The sequence below is a fragment of the Macaca fascicularis genome, chromosome 15, assembly GCF_037993035.2.
Source record: "Macaca fascicularis isolate 582-1 chromosome 15, T2T-MFA8v1.1".
Taxonomy (NCBI): domain Eukaryota; kingdom Metazoa; phylum Chordata; class Mammalia; order Primates; family Cercopithecidae; genus Macaca; species Macaca fascicularis.
In genome coordinates, this window is record NC_088389.1 from 56,801,413 (window position 1) to 56,817,027 (window position 15,615).

A 15,615-nucleotide genomic window follows, 5' to 3' on the forward strand; every position below is an offset into this window, starting at 1 on the left:
AGTCTTGTTTCTGAAAGAAAAGGGTGTTTTGAAATCATTTTTGTAGCAAAAGCATGCATAATACTTGGAGAATAATTGTAATTCACAAGGTTGGGACAAAAGGAACACAGATGGTGAAGTCTGGGAAACCTGACTCACAGTTTTTCAGAGAGCAGAAGAGGAGGGGAAAAGGTAAAAAGAGGGGGAAGTCAACCTACCAGAAACAGGGCCACTGCAGTGCCCAGTATGAAGCCAGCAATCACGTCCGAGCAGTGGTTCCGATACTCAGAGACCCGGTTGAGGCCTGTCAGGAAAGCTGTGCAGAGAGTTCCGAGGCACAGCACTGGCTTGGCCAGTCGACTGCTCTTCGTCTTGATTGTGCTTGTAATATACATCTGGAATAGGACAGAGGCCAGACAGTGACCAAGCAGCCTCCTTGTACTGTGCGTACACATGCAAGCAAGCAGGTACATACACCAGCACACACAAGCAGGGGCTCTGTCAAAGCAACCACGCTAACTAGTATTCCTTGAACAACTCCACTAAGCTATTTAGTAAAATATTTAGGTGGGAAATCAGTGCAGCAAGAACAATGAACAGATGTATATTAATCAGTCTTTTGTAACCTAGTGGACATGGGAACAGAAGTTTTTAGTGGCACAAAGAACGCATTAATGATTAGATTCAGAACATGCAGATTTTATGTGACAAATTTAAATATCATTTGGGGTATAAGAAATCCATATGAGAGTCTGAGATACCAAATAAACCTTCTATGGGAATGAAGCTTGTGGTGGAGAAGACCGGGTAGGTGAGTGACTGTAAGTGACTGTACATTTTATTTTTTGTGTCCCCAAAAGTTCCTAGTTGCTTCGTCACACCTTCAGGCAATTAATACCAAAGTGTTGACTGATGAGTTAGTTGATAGGCTGAATTAGAACCTCCCAACAACTGCATCACATAGATTTCAGCTGTGCTAGTAAATTGACTCCTACATTCCTTAGGACAGCTGTGAGCACTTTATTCATTTATTCCACTGTTTCTTAAAATATTAAACTTTTCTATGTGTCCCACAAGATTCAGGTCGAGAAGACCTGAACTGAGTAAAGACATCTGAGATGTAGGCGGCTGTTACTAGTTTGTTGTGAGGAGCTGGGTAAGACCCTGATGTTTTATAGACTCAGATAGCAAATGTGTCCCTGGTGGTCTAGAGTTAGGAAGCCTTTTTCAAATAAGTAAACACTTTAGCTAATCTTTGGTAGTGGTTACAAAACACCACTAGAGGGCACCATTGGTCTATCATTTCTTAACAAACGTGTTATGTGAGCTTAGCAATTCTAAAAAATAATATGCTGACACTGAGAGTCTATATAGTATGTTTATATGGCATGAGCACATATAAATTAAAATAGATGCATCTTAAAGTGTTACAACAGAAATTCTTAATATCCTAGAATGATGCCTCAACACTGGTGAGAATACCAGAAGACAGGAATCTCTTCTATGTAACAGATTCCCTATAAAACTGTGGTTACATCAAAGTTACATAAATTACAATATATTATTATACTATTTTCAGACTCTGTGGTAAATGTTACTTGAAATCTATATTGTATATATTTAGTTGTTTATGCTGTTATGTTTTCCAATTATACCTGTCATAAATCTTTCCTATAAGATTACAAACTATTAAAAGCAGGAGTCTATGGTTAGTTGATATTCTTCATAGTATTAACTAGTACTTAGGAAATCCTTGTTGAGTAATTTCTGAAAGCACTTGACATGTAATAGAGGCTCAGAAGATTTATGCAACTGGAATCTCATATCAGGGTTTATCTGACTATAGCCTGTGAGGCATGATTTGAATTGGATAACATCTGAATCCTTGAGAACATGCTATAGCAGCATTTATTCTGTGTGAGCTGACGATATTTACTTCTTTTGTGCCCAAAGAACTTCATATCTCATTTGTTGAGACGGTAGTTTATTATAAGTAACAGAATAATGTATAATGGCACTATAAAAATTAATTTCACACAGCAATGACTTGAGTCTAATAAAAAATACAGGAAAAGGCATAAGAATACATTGTTTAGGTTCTAGATAATTAGGACAAATCAACATTCTGATAATTAGAAAATATGTTGAATACCTCAGAGGGCTTTGTTTGTTTTAAAAAAATACCTGCATTGAGGTTTTTTGGCTTCGTTTTGTTTTTGGTAAAGCAAAGACATTTAACCAAGCTATAATCTGTTTTGTAAATTGAGGCTTCTGTGTTATTGGCATCCATGTTTCTTTAATATGGGGACAGCTGAGGTCATTTTTGTCACATATTCATTAAAGAGTAGAGCCAAAAGAAATAACTAGGAAGACTTATATTTGGTGGTTGGTGGTTGACAAAATAACCTTATCAATGTGATCTTGTAAATGGGACACAAAGGTACTACTGCTCCTGGTTGTTTTAAATAAATAGACCAGATGCATAGTCACAAAGAATGACTGTGTATTAATGATTAGATTCAGAACATGCAGTTTTTATGTGACAAATTAAAGAATCATTTGGGGTATAAGAAACCCATATGAGTTTTTGCCTTTTCTTCCCCCTAGGGGTGATGGCACAGACCTGTTGGCTTCCCCCAGAGGCAGAACATGCCTTCTGCAATTACACTCTGTGACAGGGAGGGTAGCATCTCCCTGGGGGGTGGGTTGAGGGCATACTCAGAAAGTTTGAAAAGAATGGACAGTTTGAAAGGAGTCTTCCCTCTGTCTTTTCCCTTCCCCAACTTTCCATTGAGAATCACCAGGCTAGTCATATTCTGAATATAAACTAAGTTGAAGTAAGGAAAGGGGGTGTTTTTGGCTAACAGTTGCTCTGCCACTGGTAAATGCACCTGATGTCCACCAGCAATATCGTATCAGCCTGTGGAGCCTTTGAGCTGATCCCTGCATGTCTATATTCTGGGTCCTAAGAATGCATAAGCCAGACAAGAGTGAAATGAGGTTATTTCCAAAATGAATACAGTTAAAAAGTTGGAAAATAAGAGAGACACCATTGTTCTTTAAGATGTGGGACATACTTTGGTTTTTCTGTTACTGAAACAAAAAGAAAAAAAGAGAAAGTTATACCCCAGTGGGGCAGTCAATGGCTGTGCGATCCGGGAGACAATGAGAAACATACTTTGGGGTGTTGAGGTTCTTCTAGGATCATCCCTGTCTCCTAGCAAAGTCATGGAGAAGAGTGTCAGAGCAAAGGAAAGCTGTGTTTGTATCCTGGCTCTGCATGTTGTTGGGCAGCCATTCATATGAGACCCATGCTTGCAAATTTCTAGGCAGGTGTGAGAAGGTGTGCTGTTCCGAAACCAACCAAAACTTTGACAAAGAGTACTGTTGTGGGAGGTAAGAAAATCTCAGACACAGTACCAGGAGTCTGGGTCTCTGCTCTGGTTGTATGATCTTAGCTGTACTATGGGCCCCAGCTTTCACATCTGTACATGGGAGGATGTAATTAGGTGATTATCAAAACATTCCAGAACTAATATCCTCTGGCAGATCAGGAGATTGAAAGTGGGGTAGAAGTGTGTGTGTGGGGGGCTAGTATATCAATAGCATAATATAGAGAAATATGCCATATGTCACTTTAAGAGTCACTGTAGGTGACAATGAAAGAATGGAGACAGGGCAGGGAGACACACATCCTATCAAAAACTGGACTTAGGAGAGACAAGACTTGCACACTCACCGTGGCATATAAGGCGGAGTAAATGCTCAGAGCAGCGTGTTTGGAGGGAAAGGATCTCCGAGCCTTTTCTATCACTTCCAGGTCCCCAGTACAAATGTTCCCATTGTTTATAAACTGGTGGTGCGCTTGGCAGTCTGTACTGGTGTAGTTCGGCTTGCACACAGTCAGGAAGTATGGCGTTAAGTGCCCAGTGACCACTTGTCCGGCGTTTACAAAAATGTCAGTAGCAAAAAGTCCAAATGCAAACACCCCTATAAGAAGATTAAAATCATTAGGAATGGTAACATATTCCATCGATGGCATTTGTCTCCTAAGAGAAAACAGCGGTGAGAGTCCGTGATGACCTATCAAAATGATTCTAAGTACTCCGCGGAGTATCTTTCCAGGAGCGGTACCTGCTTCCCAAATCACCCTTTCTTCCAAATTGATGCAGACATTCTACTGTTAGCATTTTATGGTTTTGTACCAGTAGTTTAGAAAAACCACAGTCTAACGAAAAGAATTTGAATTTTGGAGTCATATAGACCCGGGCTCCGGTCTCATCACTGGTGACTGGTTCACAGTATAAGTAATTTATCTTCTTTGAGCCTTGCTTACCTTAGCTGCAAAATGGAGAAGGGGGTAGTTTGGGGAAAATGGAATAATATATGTGCAAAATACCCGCTATGGTGTCTACGTAATTAATCAACATCAGTTCTCTCTCCTTCTATACAAAATACGTTCTCCTTGATTCTACCTGGAAATGCAAATCATCTTGGGAGGAGTTACTTACAACATCATGGCAGGTGACAGTAAAGGAGGATCTTATGGAATTGTCTTTTAAAAAATTATTCTAGAAACTTTGATTGGAGTTTCATTTGATGTTGGAAACAGAAAATCGGAATAAAGGAAAAGTGTTATAAACAAATGTTGTTGACCATTAGTTTCCCATTGCTGCTACAACAAATTACCACAAACTGAGGGGCTTACAACACAACTGTATCCCCTTCAGACTTCTGTATTCTGGAATTCAGAAGCCTACAACAGGTTCCACTAAGCTTAACCCAAAGCATTGGCAGGGCTGTGTTCCTTCTGAGTGCTCAGGGTATAATCCACACCTTTCCTTTTCCATATGTTCTAGAAGTTGCCTTCATTCATTATCTTATGGCCTCTTTCCAGGACTTCACATCATTCCAACTTCTACCTTCACTGTCATATCTCCTCTGACCCTCCTGCCTGTTTCTTTTAAGGACCGTTGTGATTATATCTGGATAATCCAGGACAGTCTCCCTATCACAACTTGAACCACACCTGCATTCCTTTTTTGCCATGTAAGGTAACAGTTTCCAGGGACATGACCATCTTTGGGTGGGGAAGGGTGCATTCTGATTTTGCTGTTGGTCTGAAAACCCTGTGAGTAGGCTATACTTCCTGGATTTTATCTGTTCTCTGGTAAATTCCATAAGATTAGTCCCAACAAGCTTGAACATACAGAGGTTTCCTTATAGAAAGCTTTGTGAATTATTTCAAGGGCTGTATATTACATCTATGCACTGAGCAAGGCTGTGTAGAGCTATAAGTGGGTTGAAGAGATGAAGATGTCTTATATGTAATTGAAGGTAGAAGTTGACAAATGTGAGAGGCAGCATTAACCTTTCTAAATGTCAAGGGTCTGCTATAGTTTCAACTAAATGTCTACCCAATTTTGACTCCCATACTCAATGTTCTGAATCTGCAAATTGTGCTGACCTCAGCACCCAAAAATTAATCCATTATAGCAGAAGCAAAGACTAGTTTGGCTGAAACCTTCATCTGGTTTTCATTTTTATCTGTATTGATTGCTATAATCTTTCTTTTTGTGGCTTTGCCAGTATGTGCTTTATCATAATGAGAACTAGCTCTTTTAATAGCTTCTGCTGGCTCATACTCATTGGGTCTGACCTCTGAGAGCAGGCATCCATTGATCATCCAAGGCAGTTTTCACCCCCAGGTGCTGGAAGTCTGAATGGGTGGAGATTTTCTACATCTTCAAGAAAGATTCTCAAAGACTAGGTTTCTGGGTCTTTCAAGGGGCAATAAGTCTGTCCAGACATAACTTTTCCAGAAAACTAGAGTAATTTATGATCTGAAAAAGGAAAAGTGGCAGGATCTCCCTTTGGCATTTTGTCAGAAGTGTTTCCAATTTGGGCGGGTTTTATTCTTTCTGTGGCAGAGGATTTCTAGGCTCCTTGGGTCAGTGCCAGCTCTGTGGTCACAGTGATTGTATGATGGCCAGCTCTCCATGCCACTGTCCTGGATGCCAAGGCTGAAAGTGGCTTTCTCTTCTTCTCTTTGCCTTCTGTGGATTGTGTCTGTTTCTTCTGCTGGCTTCAGGAGCATCTGCTGTCCAAACACTTGATTCTGGTGCATTTGATCCAGCTTTAGAAGGTACCGCATCAGCCTGTGCAGGCCACAGCAACAAAGCATGATGGAACCTGCACTGGTGACTCACAGACCATGTCAGATCATACAGGGCTTTTCTAAAGGAACTCAGGCCATCTTTCTGTTACTTAACCCTGAGCTCCTTGTGTGTATTTTTACAAGCCTCAGAAGCTAAAAACAGCTACTCTTGCCCTTAGAGTCAGATGAAACACCGCTTAGTCTCCAGTATTGCAAGGCATGATTTGAAGATGTTTTAAAAATGTCTCTGTATCTTGGTTTGGCATCTAAAATTCTTCAGGTGAGATCATATTTTTTAATAGATATTTTTCATTTCCATAACCCAGCAACCCGTCAGATGGTTCTATTTATCTTAAGGCTCTGCTCCATCTGTGATGTTTCTTCCTTCAGAGAAGCCGATTATGTTTTTGAATGGATCTTCCAATTTACAACAGACACAAAAGTCCAAAAGTAAAGCATTTTTGATTTGCCAGAGCTATGTGCTTGTTGTGATTGCTGTGGCTGTGTTCAGAAATCTGAATATGCTTGGTTTGGAAGATCAAGAGCTATAACCCAGAGGGCAAGACAGTCTTAGGAAGTTTCTGAAATCAACTGCAGAGTAGGGGAGGAAGCAGATGTGGGTGTCACAGGAGGAGCTGGAGTCCTGCCTGGTCTGATTACAGGAGTAAAGAGGTACTTCCAGGCTCCCTGCCTCAGGCTGGTGTCAAGCCTTAGGGTCTGGGAAATGTAAATCTCCAGAAGGGTTTTTTGGAAATGTGGACAAAGGGCATTGTCTTCCTGCTGGAGTGTAGATTGGGAACCCTACAAACCTCTTAGAGAACTTTCACATCCAGCTTGGCACCACAGCACAGGGTAACTGCATTAGCAATGGCCAAGGAAGGGTCAAATTAGTTAAGAGGCTTGGAGGAAGGACAAAAAACTTGGTGTCTGCTGCTGATGGCCATGATCATGTCCCAGTAACATGGATTGTCTAAGGAAACCTGAGCTCTTTGTGGCCTAAAAGAACGTAATGGATGCACGCTGGGCTAAACAAAGGATGAAGAAAGAGAATGATGAAGGTGTTAAAGTCTCTTACTTTTTTTCTCAGGGTTTTACCTGGACCCCATCTGATCTCAGATAGGATGTCTTTGGACAAGTTAGGATCTTTGATCCCTAGTGGTTTAGGACATGGAGTGAAATTCTGTGACCCTATTCCTGCTGTGGACTCAGCGCAGGACTGCAGCCCTTGACTCCACCAAGAATGTAGTAGAAACAGTGACAGAACCAGGAAACACACATGATGGGGATCTTCAAAGCCATCAATAATTGGCCTACTGACAAACAATAATAGGGCTCATTCCAGGATCCCTTCAGAACTGGGAAAAGTACAGAACCAGACTGCTCAGTGCTGTCCACACAGCAGACCTTCATTAGGAAGTCTAGATGCATGCAACAGAGTAACAAGTAGCAGGGGTTGGTGGGGTGAGCAAAGGAAGGACCATGTTCCTTTTAAGCCCTGAAAGTCTGGGACCTTGGGTAGAGCCTCAAAACTGAAGGCCAAATGTTGCATACTAAATTATAAATGTGTAATTCTCCAGTCAAAAAGGCACTTTGCTGACAGCTTCTGATGGATCATCTCTCAATTGTCCACTAAAATCATACATGAGGACAGTGAAAAAAGATGGAAACTTTGCCAACAACTGACGCCAAACTGAAGGATAAGTGAGAGGAGTTCACTGTCGATAACCTTCATATGGAGTATGTTTAATCTCTCTGTCTCTCTTACACACACACACACTCATGCATGCGCGTGCACGCGCGCGCACACACACACACACACTCTTTTACGTCATGGAAAACTCAAGCTTCTCCTCAGAAGACAGACTACAGAGACTGCAGGAGAAAACCTGGGGAAAGGTTTTCTATCTCTTGTACTATCGGGCCCCTGACTCTGAGATCCAGGATTTAGACTCCCCAGAAAACAAGGCTTCTGTCTCCCCACTGGATGAGTTCGCTCTGAATTTGCCTAAGACTCTCCTCTCTTACCTATTTTTTTCTAACTGTATTTAGAGAGACACTCCTGGACAAGAACTCGGCAGGAGGCGGCAGGGGCACAGGCACTGGCATTTCGCATTCTGAGAGGACTAGATTCACGTCTTCTGGAGAGCATCGCTGCTGCTGGCTATAGCAGCTTTGTGCACGCCCTATAGAGCACCAATGAGCCACACAGTGAGGACAGCAGATGCTAGTTCCTTGGAGCTGAGGAGCTCTAGTAGGAAGCCTGCTAACTAGGGATTGGACTTGGGGCTGCGTACATCTGCTTTCAAGATGTAACTCTGAAAAGCTGGCCAAGAGCAAGTCACACTTCTGTTGATGAACAGAGCATGCATAGGTCTAGCCCCATTTAAGAGTAAATAGCGAGAAATAATCATAGATCACATGGGACCTTGGAAAAATCTCCTGTTTTAGACTAGTATGGTACCATTATTCTCTTCTTTCATATTTCTTGTTTCAGTAGGAACTTTACACTTGCATAGATTATTCAATAATTTCCATCTGTCACATTAGAATTGTTGAATATGCAGGCTTTATTACATACAGCCAGGAACACATTTGTTTTTGCTCATCATTGTATTCCCAGCACCTAGCATCAAACTCGGCACATAGTAAACATTTAACAGATAATTGTGGGATCAATGAATGAACTGCTGAAGAAACTGTAGAAAGTAATGGAAGAGGATAAAAGAGCATAGAAACTTGTCCATATTTTCTAATTCATGTTGGTGCCTTACATCCATGATTTCAGAGAACATAGAGTTGACAGCAAACCATATAGCATGTAAGTTGCAGGGATCATATCTCCTTTTTTTTTTTTTTTTTTTTTTTTTGAGATGGAGTCTCGCTCTGTCGCCCAGGCTGGAGTGCAGTGGCCGGATCTCAGCTCACTGCAAGCTCCGCCTCCCGGGTTTACGCCATTCTCCTGCCTCAGCCTCCCGAGTAGCTGGGACTACAGGCGCCCGCCACCTCGCCCGGCTAGTTTTTTGTATTTTTAGTAGAGACGGGGTTTCACCATGTTAGCCAGGATGGTCTCGATTTCCTGACCTTGTGATCCGCATATCTCCTTTTTATAAAATTCACAAAGTCAGGCATAGTGCTAGACAACTAGAACATAAGTGATCATTAAAAACTGGGACTTCATAAGTGTCTCATGAATTGGAAAACTGTAAATCATAATTCACAAATGAAAGCATTCTCTATTCTAATGCAGTGAGAATAAAAAAACCTTAGAGTATGGAGATCTATGTCATACACAACAAATACTTTTTATTGGAGATGTATGTGAAGCACAGGAAACTAAAGTCATGATGAACTTGGGAAGTGTACTGATGGGTAGTTTTATTGAGACGTGCATATTTTAGAAATGTCTCTATTTCTGATCCTGAGAAATTACAATGGTTGTCAGTTTCGGTATTAACATGTGGGCACATAAAAACTCCTATATATTTTCATGTGGGGAAACTAACACATGGAAATTTAAAAAAGAATAGTGAAAAAGACATAAAAACAATTTATCTGGATTAAGTTGCCAACAATACTCTGCACCTATGTTGAAAAGCTACTCTGTGGGCAGTTGCTTAGTCTGAACTGCAGCTTGTGCCACCCCTTCCTACTTTCCTTAACATTCATTCTCAATCTCTTATCAAATATTGTTGGCCAGGCACGGTGGCTCATGCCTGTAATCCCAGCACTTTGGGAAGCCGAGGTAGGCGGGTCACCTGAGCTCAGGAGTTCAAGACCAGCCTAACCAATAGGGTGAAACCCAGTCTCTACTAAAAATACTAAATTAGCCAGGTGTGGTGACACATGCCTGTAATCCCAGCTACTCAGGAGGCTGAGACAGAATTGCTTGAACCTGGGAGGCAGAGGTTGCAGTGAGCTGAGATAGTGCCATTGCACTCCAGCCTGGGCAAAAAGAGTAAAACTCTTTCTCAAACACCACCACCACCAAACAAAACAAAACAAAAACAAACAAACCTGTGGCCACAGTGGCTTGTCCCTGTAATACCTTAAGGCCAGGAGTTCGAGACCAGCCTGGCCAGCATGGTGAAACCCCATCTTTACTACAAATACAAAAATTAGCCAGTGGTGCTGGGCACCTGTAATCCCAGCTACTCAGGAGGCTGAGGCAGGAGAATCACTTGAACTTGGGAGGCGGAGGTTGCAGTGAGCCAAGATTGCACAACTGCACTCCAGCCTGGGCAATGGGGCGAGACTGTTGCAAAAACCAAAAACAAAAAAACAAAACAAAAAACTGTTAAAAGAGGTCTGTTCTTTTGTTTCTCTATGGTAAAATGATGTCATGAAAGATAGTGAAAGTAGTAGCATGTTGTGTGATGTTGAGGATATTTGAACATTTTCTCTTTTTCAAAATCTAACCAGCTTTGAGCATCTCTTTGTGGTAGCTTTTCTACCATGATGTCCACAAAATGAGAAAACGTGGCCTCCCATCAGCTTCTAGCCTCTGTTTTGGTAGAAAAAAATGATGAAAAATCTTATCCCACACAGACAAGTACAAGCAAATGGCAGGGGTCTACCAGTGCCATTTTGACACTGTAAGAGGAATACCTAAGGAATTCTTACACTGTTTCCCCAGCCACATTCTGATGCAACCACCAGCTCTTAGTCTAGATCACATCTTTCATCAAAACACCATTGGAAATGGAACACAAGATTAAAGAAACACATACAGTTCACTTTTGCTTTTTCTTTTCCACATCAGGATCCCCAGTAGAAAATCTCAATCTAGTTCCATTTTTGCCAAGGTACCTCAATTCAACTATTGAAGACGATTCCTTCAGGAAACCACAGTTTCTTTAGGAAAAGGAAAAGTGGTAAAATGCTTTCTCATTAACATGCTTTATTCAAACTGGAAGTTTCCTCTGAAGATAATTTATCTGAGGTTACCATGTTCATCCCATTTCCTTATAAAGGTGTACTGACCTGATGAGATCTTTAACTATGACTGCCATGGATACCAGGTAATAACAACGATAGCTAATATGCTGTGCTTAGTACATACAAGGTATTGTTCTAAGTGCTTTGCAATATTAGATCACCTAATGCTCACCACGACTTTGAGGTAGATGCTATTATCTTTACATTTTACAGATGAGGAAATTGAGATACAGAGAAGTCAATTAACTTGACCAAGGTCACACAGCTAGTAAGTAGAGGAGCTTGGGTTAGAAACCTAACAGGCTCCAGAGTCTATACTCTTAATCATAATTCTCTCAGTTTATTTATCCATGTATTAACATACATATGGATAAGCATCCGACCATAAAGATATTTTAGCTTATGCTTGGGAGCACGCACATGCACACACACACACACGCACACACACAGCATTGAGAAGAGGCAAGGACTTTATAGCATGTCTCTTGTGAAATGTATTGCACTTGCCACAACAGAATAAGAGTTCTTCAATTTTGTAGTCAATTCTCCAAAAGGAAGATGATGGAATATCTATGATATGTCATTTGAATAAGGCACTTTTCTCATCACTTTAGCAATGAATCTGACTTTTTTCTAGTATGACACAAACACAATTGGTGCAAAGTGATCCATATGCCTTACATATTGTGCTTCAAAAATAAGTTTCTGACAAAATCAAATATATCAGTTCCTTGGATGGTAAATTTCAGGTGTTTACAGGGCAATGCCGTGGTCTCTTTCTCGCATAGATACTGCACAAACACCAAAGGCTGACAACAGCCTGCTTGTCTTGATTGGATGGTTGAGATCATAAGAATAGATTTTATTTAAGTCAATTAATCTGAACCTAGTTACTTTATCTATTAAAATGAATTATAAGTAGTCTTTATATCACAGGGTGATTATTGAATTCATAAAAAACAGTTGTAAAAACACTTTGTAAATTGTGAGACCTTTATTGATATTGCTGTTATAACTGAGAGAAGCAGATGTAACTAAGGGAAGTGGTTATAAATTGATTATAAAATTATTTTTTAAATGCAGGAAAGAGATAAGAAACCTACAGTTGTAACAACCTGAAACAAATATTTGACTCAGTTATTCATCCTTTGCATTAATAAAGCACCTTTTACAACGCAATAAGCTGGTGGTTTTAAAAAAAAAAACCAAAACCTGTATTTGTCATTGTAATTACTCATGATAAGTGAAGATGAAGGATAATTACTTAATAAAGGTGACGAGTAATCAACTAGAAAGCCCACTAATTATTTCTATAAACAAAAAGAACGAACAAATACATTTTTACTTCTTCAAAGCATAAAATTACTCGACTTCTTAACAGGATTTTATCTCAAGAATGTCCTCTTTACTCCTTTGACAGGACAATTCCCCAGTGCTTTATCTCACAAATATAAGCCTTCTCTCTCGCCACCTAGCCTCTAAATATCTTCTCGGTCCCTCTAGGCAGTATAATTCCAAATGCTGCTTAATAGAGAGGAAAACATAAAACTTTGCCAGAGGCCATGGTGACTTTAAAGTGGAATGGAACATGTACATGCAAGTAAGTCTAGAAAATATGCCCTGGATACAAACTAAATGTGGATAAAAAAAATGTAGCTACCAAGAGATATCAAAATACAGGAATATCGAGGCGTGGATTTTTTGAGGACTTCAAATTTGGCTTTTGTGATTCCATGTTTATAAGTTTCTAAAGCTGAAGCTGATGATCTGAATCTACGTCCATTCCTACAAGAAGATCAGCATCAAACCCCCATGGGCAGCTGCCAGCATGGTTCGTGACTTACAGACACTGAGATCTGGTGCTGTTGCCCTCTGCTTGATGCATTTCCTAAACACTTTCATTATGTTCTAATGGAATAACTTAAATTGTTTCTGCTCACACCTATAATATCAATACCCTGGAAGGCCTCAAGCCCAGGAGTTCAAGACAACCTCAGCAACACAGGGAGACCCTGTCTCTACAAATAATAATTTAAAATTAGCTGGGCAAGGCAGTGTGTGCCTGTGCTCCCGTCTACTCAGGAGGCTGAGGTAGGAGGATTGCTTGAGCCTGGAAGGTCAAGGCTGCAATGAGCTGTGATCATGCTACTGCACTCCAGCCTGGGTGACAGAGTAAGACCCTGTTTCAGAAAATAAAAATAAATAAGTTGCCTCCAAAATACACACTACTTTAAAAAAGTTGTTATAGAAAGCTTTGAAACTACTCTTTACTAACTGTTGAGTCATCAATTAGTGCCTAATTTTGTTATATGAATATTTTTGTTATGCAAGATATTGTACAACTTCTTAAAAGTTTTTGAAATATACTTAAAAACCTTTACAAAAGTCATTGTCAGCTGAGGGTGACCCCGCCCCAGGGAACTTATGTAATGTTTGGAGACATTTTTGATTGCCACTAGTGGAGGAGTGAGTGCTATTGGCATTTGGTGAATAGAGGCCAGAGGTACTACTAAACATCGTATCAATACAATGCACACAAGTCAGTATTCTACTTCTACACAAAAAAAGAATTATCTGGCAGAGAATATCGATAGTGCAGAGGGTAAGAAACACTGCTTTACAGCAATTGAGTTCACTGTAGTGTCATGAATTTGCATTGTCTAACCTGCAAAGTGCTAGAGAAAGCAGTTTTCTGCTCAGTCCTTTATTGTAGTCCAGCCTCTAAACACTAATGCTAAGGAGGACCCTCAGAAAAGTATCACTAGAGTCTCATATGACTCAATAACTTTCCTCTTGATGATTAGGGTAATCTATGGAGTTCTAGGGTAGGAGTTTTGTTCAGATCTGTAATATTCTGGCTCACCAAGGTTGACATTCAAAGGGGAATAGAATCAGTCCCTGCACTGAGCAGAGGAAACAAAAGCAACCTCATCACAATTTCTTGAGACCCAAGCAAAGGTTGCTCCCTGGCTATGCCTTCTAGGCCAGTCATGGTACCAGCTTCAGCATCTTTCCTTCCCTGCGTCCTTGAATCCCAGTCACAAGCCCAATCCTGGTCCCCAGTAGGAAGTAGCAAACATCTTAGTCTCTAAGTCTAGTGGCTTGGCTGCTTATGTGGTCCAGAAACAGGAGTTCCATTTTTTTCCCTTAACATTCTTCCTGGCTCTTTCCTCTTGACCTGTGTACCTGAGCTTCAACTATGGTTCCTGTTGCTGAGTTCTAGAAATTATCTCCATCTACTTATAGGCCCATGTCCTGCCTTGCTCTTGACATTTTTCTTTTATGGTCTAGACTCATGGCTCAGAAAGGAAGTTGGGTGCCTGGGCACTGTCACTTATCTTTAGACTACCTGGGCAGCTTGAACTTCCTTGGTCAGCACATGGAGCTGGCCTGGTTCCCTGGGCATCTAGTTCCCTGGGATCAACCCTGTCTTGATTGGTCTGTCCTGCTATGGATTCACTGCCAACTCGACAATTCTCATGGTATGACAGCCTCCCCTTTCCATTTAAAGTTATATATCTGCCACCACAAACTCCCTATTTCCTTTCCCTAGTTATTTTTCTCTGTACCACTTATCTTCTAACACTATAATTTATTTTGTTTAGTGTCTGGCTTTTTCTATCAGACTATAAACTGAAAGAGGGCACATTTGCATTTGGTTCACTCATATATTCTCAACACCTTAATCTGTACCTAACATCTCGTAGGTGCTCAATGAGTATTTCATTGAAGGTTGAAAGAACATGACCAGCCCTCCAGCTGTATTTTAACTATAATACTGAATGCAAACAGAAATAGACTAATCGAATCAAATAAAGTCTTTTTTCTGATACAGTACATTTAAATGACTTTCAAAATTGAGGATTTTCTAGTTCTCAAAAAGGCTGACATTAAGCTTGTCCCAGGGTATCAATTCTTACAACCATAAACGCCATGACCTTTGAAACTGCATTTAAAATATTCATGCTTTCACTTAGACCACACTTGATTTACGGAAATTAATTACCATTACATGAATTAGCTGTTTACCATGGCACCTTTTAGTCTGTCCAGTGCTACCTAATCCTCGGACCCGACCTGAATGGCAGAAGACTTGGTTGGTATTTAATTAAATTTTTATTAGAAGTAATAATGGATCAACTGTGTGACCCCAAATGAAAAGACTATAATGAATAGCTCTGAATGACAAGCTATTTTAGGTGTGAATAGTCAAATGTTGGCATATTTGGATCAGTTTTTTAATTAACTCAAAGCAGCTATTCAGGAAGGGAAAGTTAATTTAGTTTTCCTTCTATATGGTAAACCAAAAACCCTCATCAAATTCTAATGCTGCCTATTCATTACTTTTCAATATTAAATATTTACTATTTAATAATTGATATTTACAAAAATTATGCAAGTATATATGTGAACAGAATTTAACTGAACTTCGTATTTTTTGTTTTTGAAAATGTAACTTATTTAGTCATTGCCACTGAAAAAGAAATGTGGACGTTTAACTCTCTCAAGAACATAAATCTGTATTGCTGTTACTATGCAATGTA

At 40.2% G+C, this 15,615-nt stretch overlaps 2 protein-coding genes across 3 annotated transcripts in view; one reads left to right on the forward strand and one right to left on the reverse strand.

Annotated features, from left to right (window-relative positions):
- Window positions 1–15,615, forward strand: part of BAAT (bile acid-CoA:amino acid N-acyltransferase) — a 134,401-nt gene that overhangs the window by 73,300 nt on the left and 45,486 nt on the right. The gene's annotated exons all lie outside the window — the stretch shown is intronic.
- Window positions 1–15,615, reverse strand: part of PLPPR1 (phospholipid phosphatase related 1) — a 292,502-nt gene that overhangs the window by 11,083 nt on the left and 265,804 nt on the right. For both annotated transcript variants that reach the window (XM_015436498.4, XM_045373530.3), the window contains 2 exons: window positions 3,719–3,969; window positions 198–374 (listed from right to left, as the gene is read on the reverse strand). In XM_015436498.4, coding sequence (XP_015291984.1) covers window positions 198–374; window positions 3,719–3,969 — 428 coding nt within the window. The remainder of the gene's footprint in view (window positions 1–197; window positions 375–3,718; window positions 3,970–15,615) is intronic.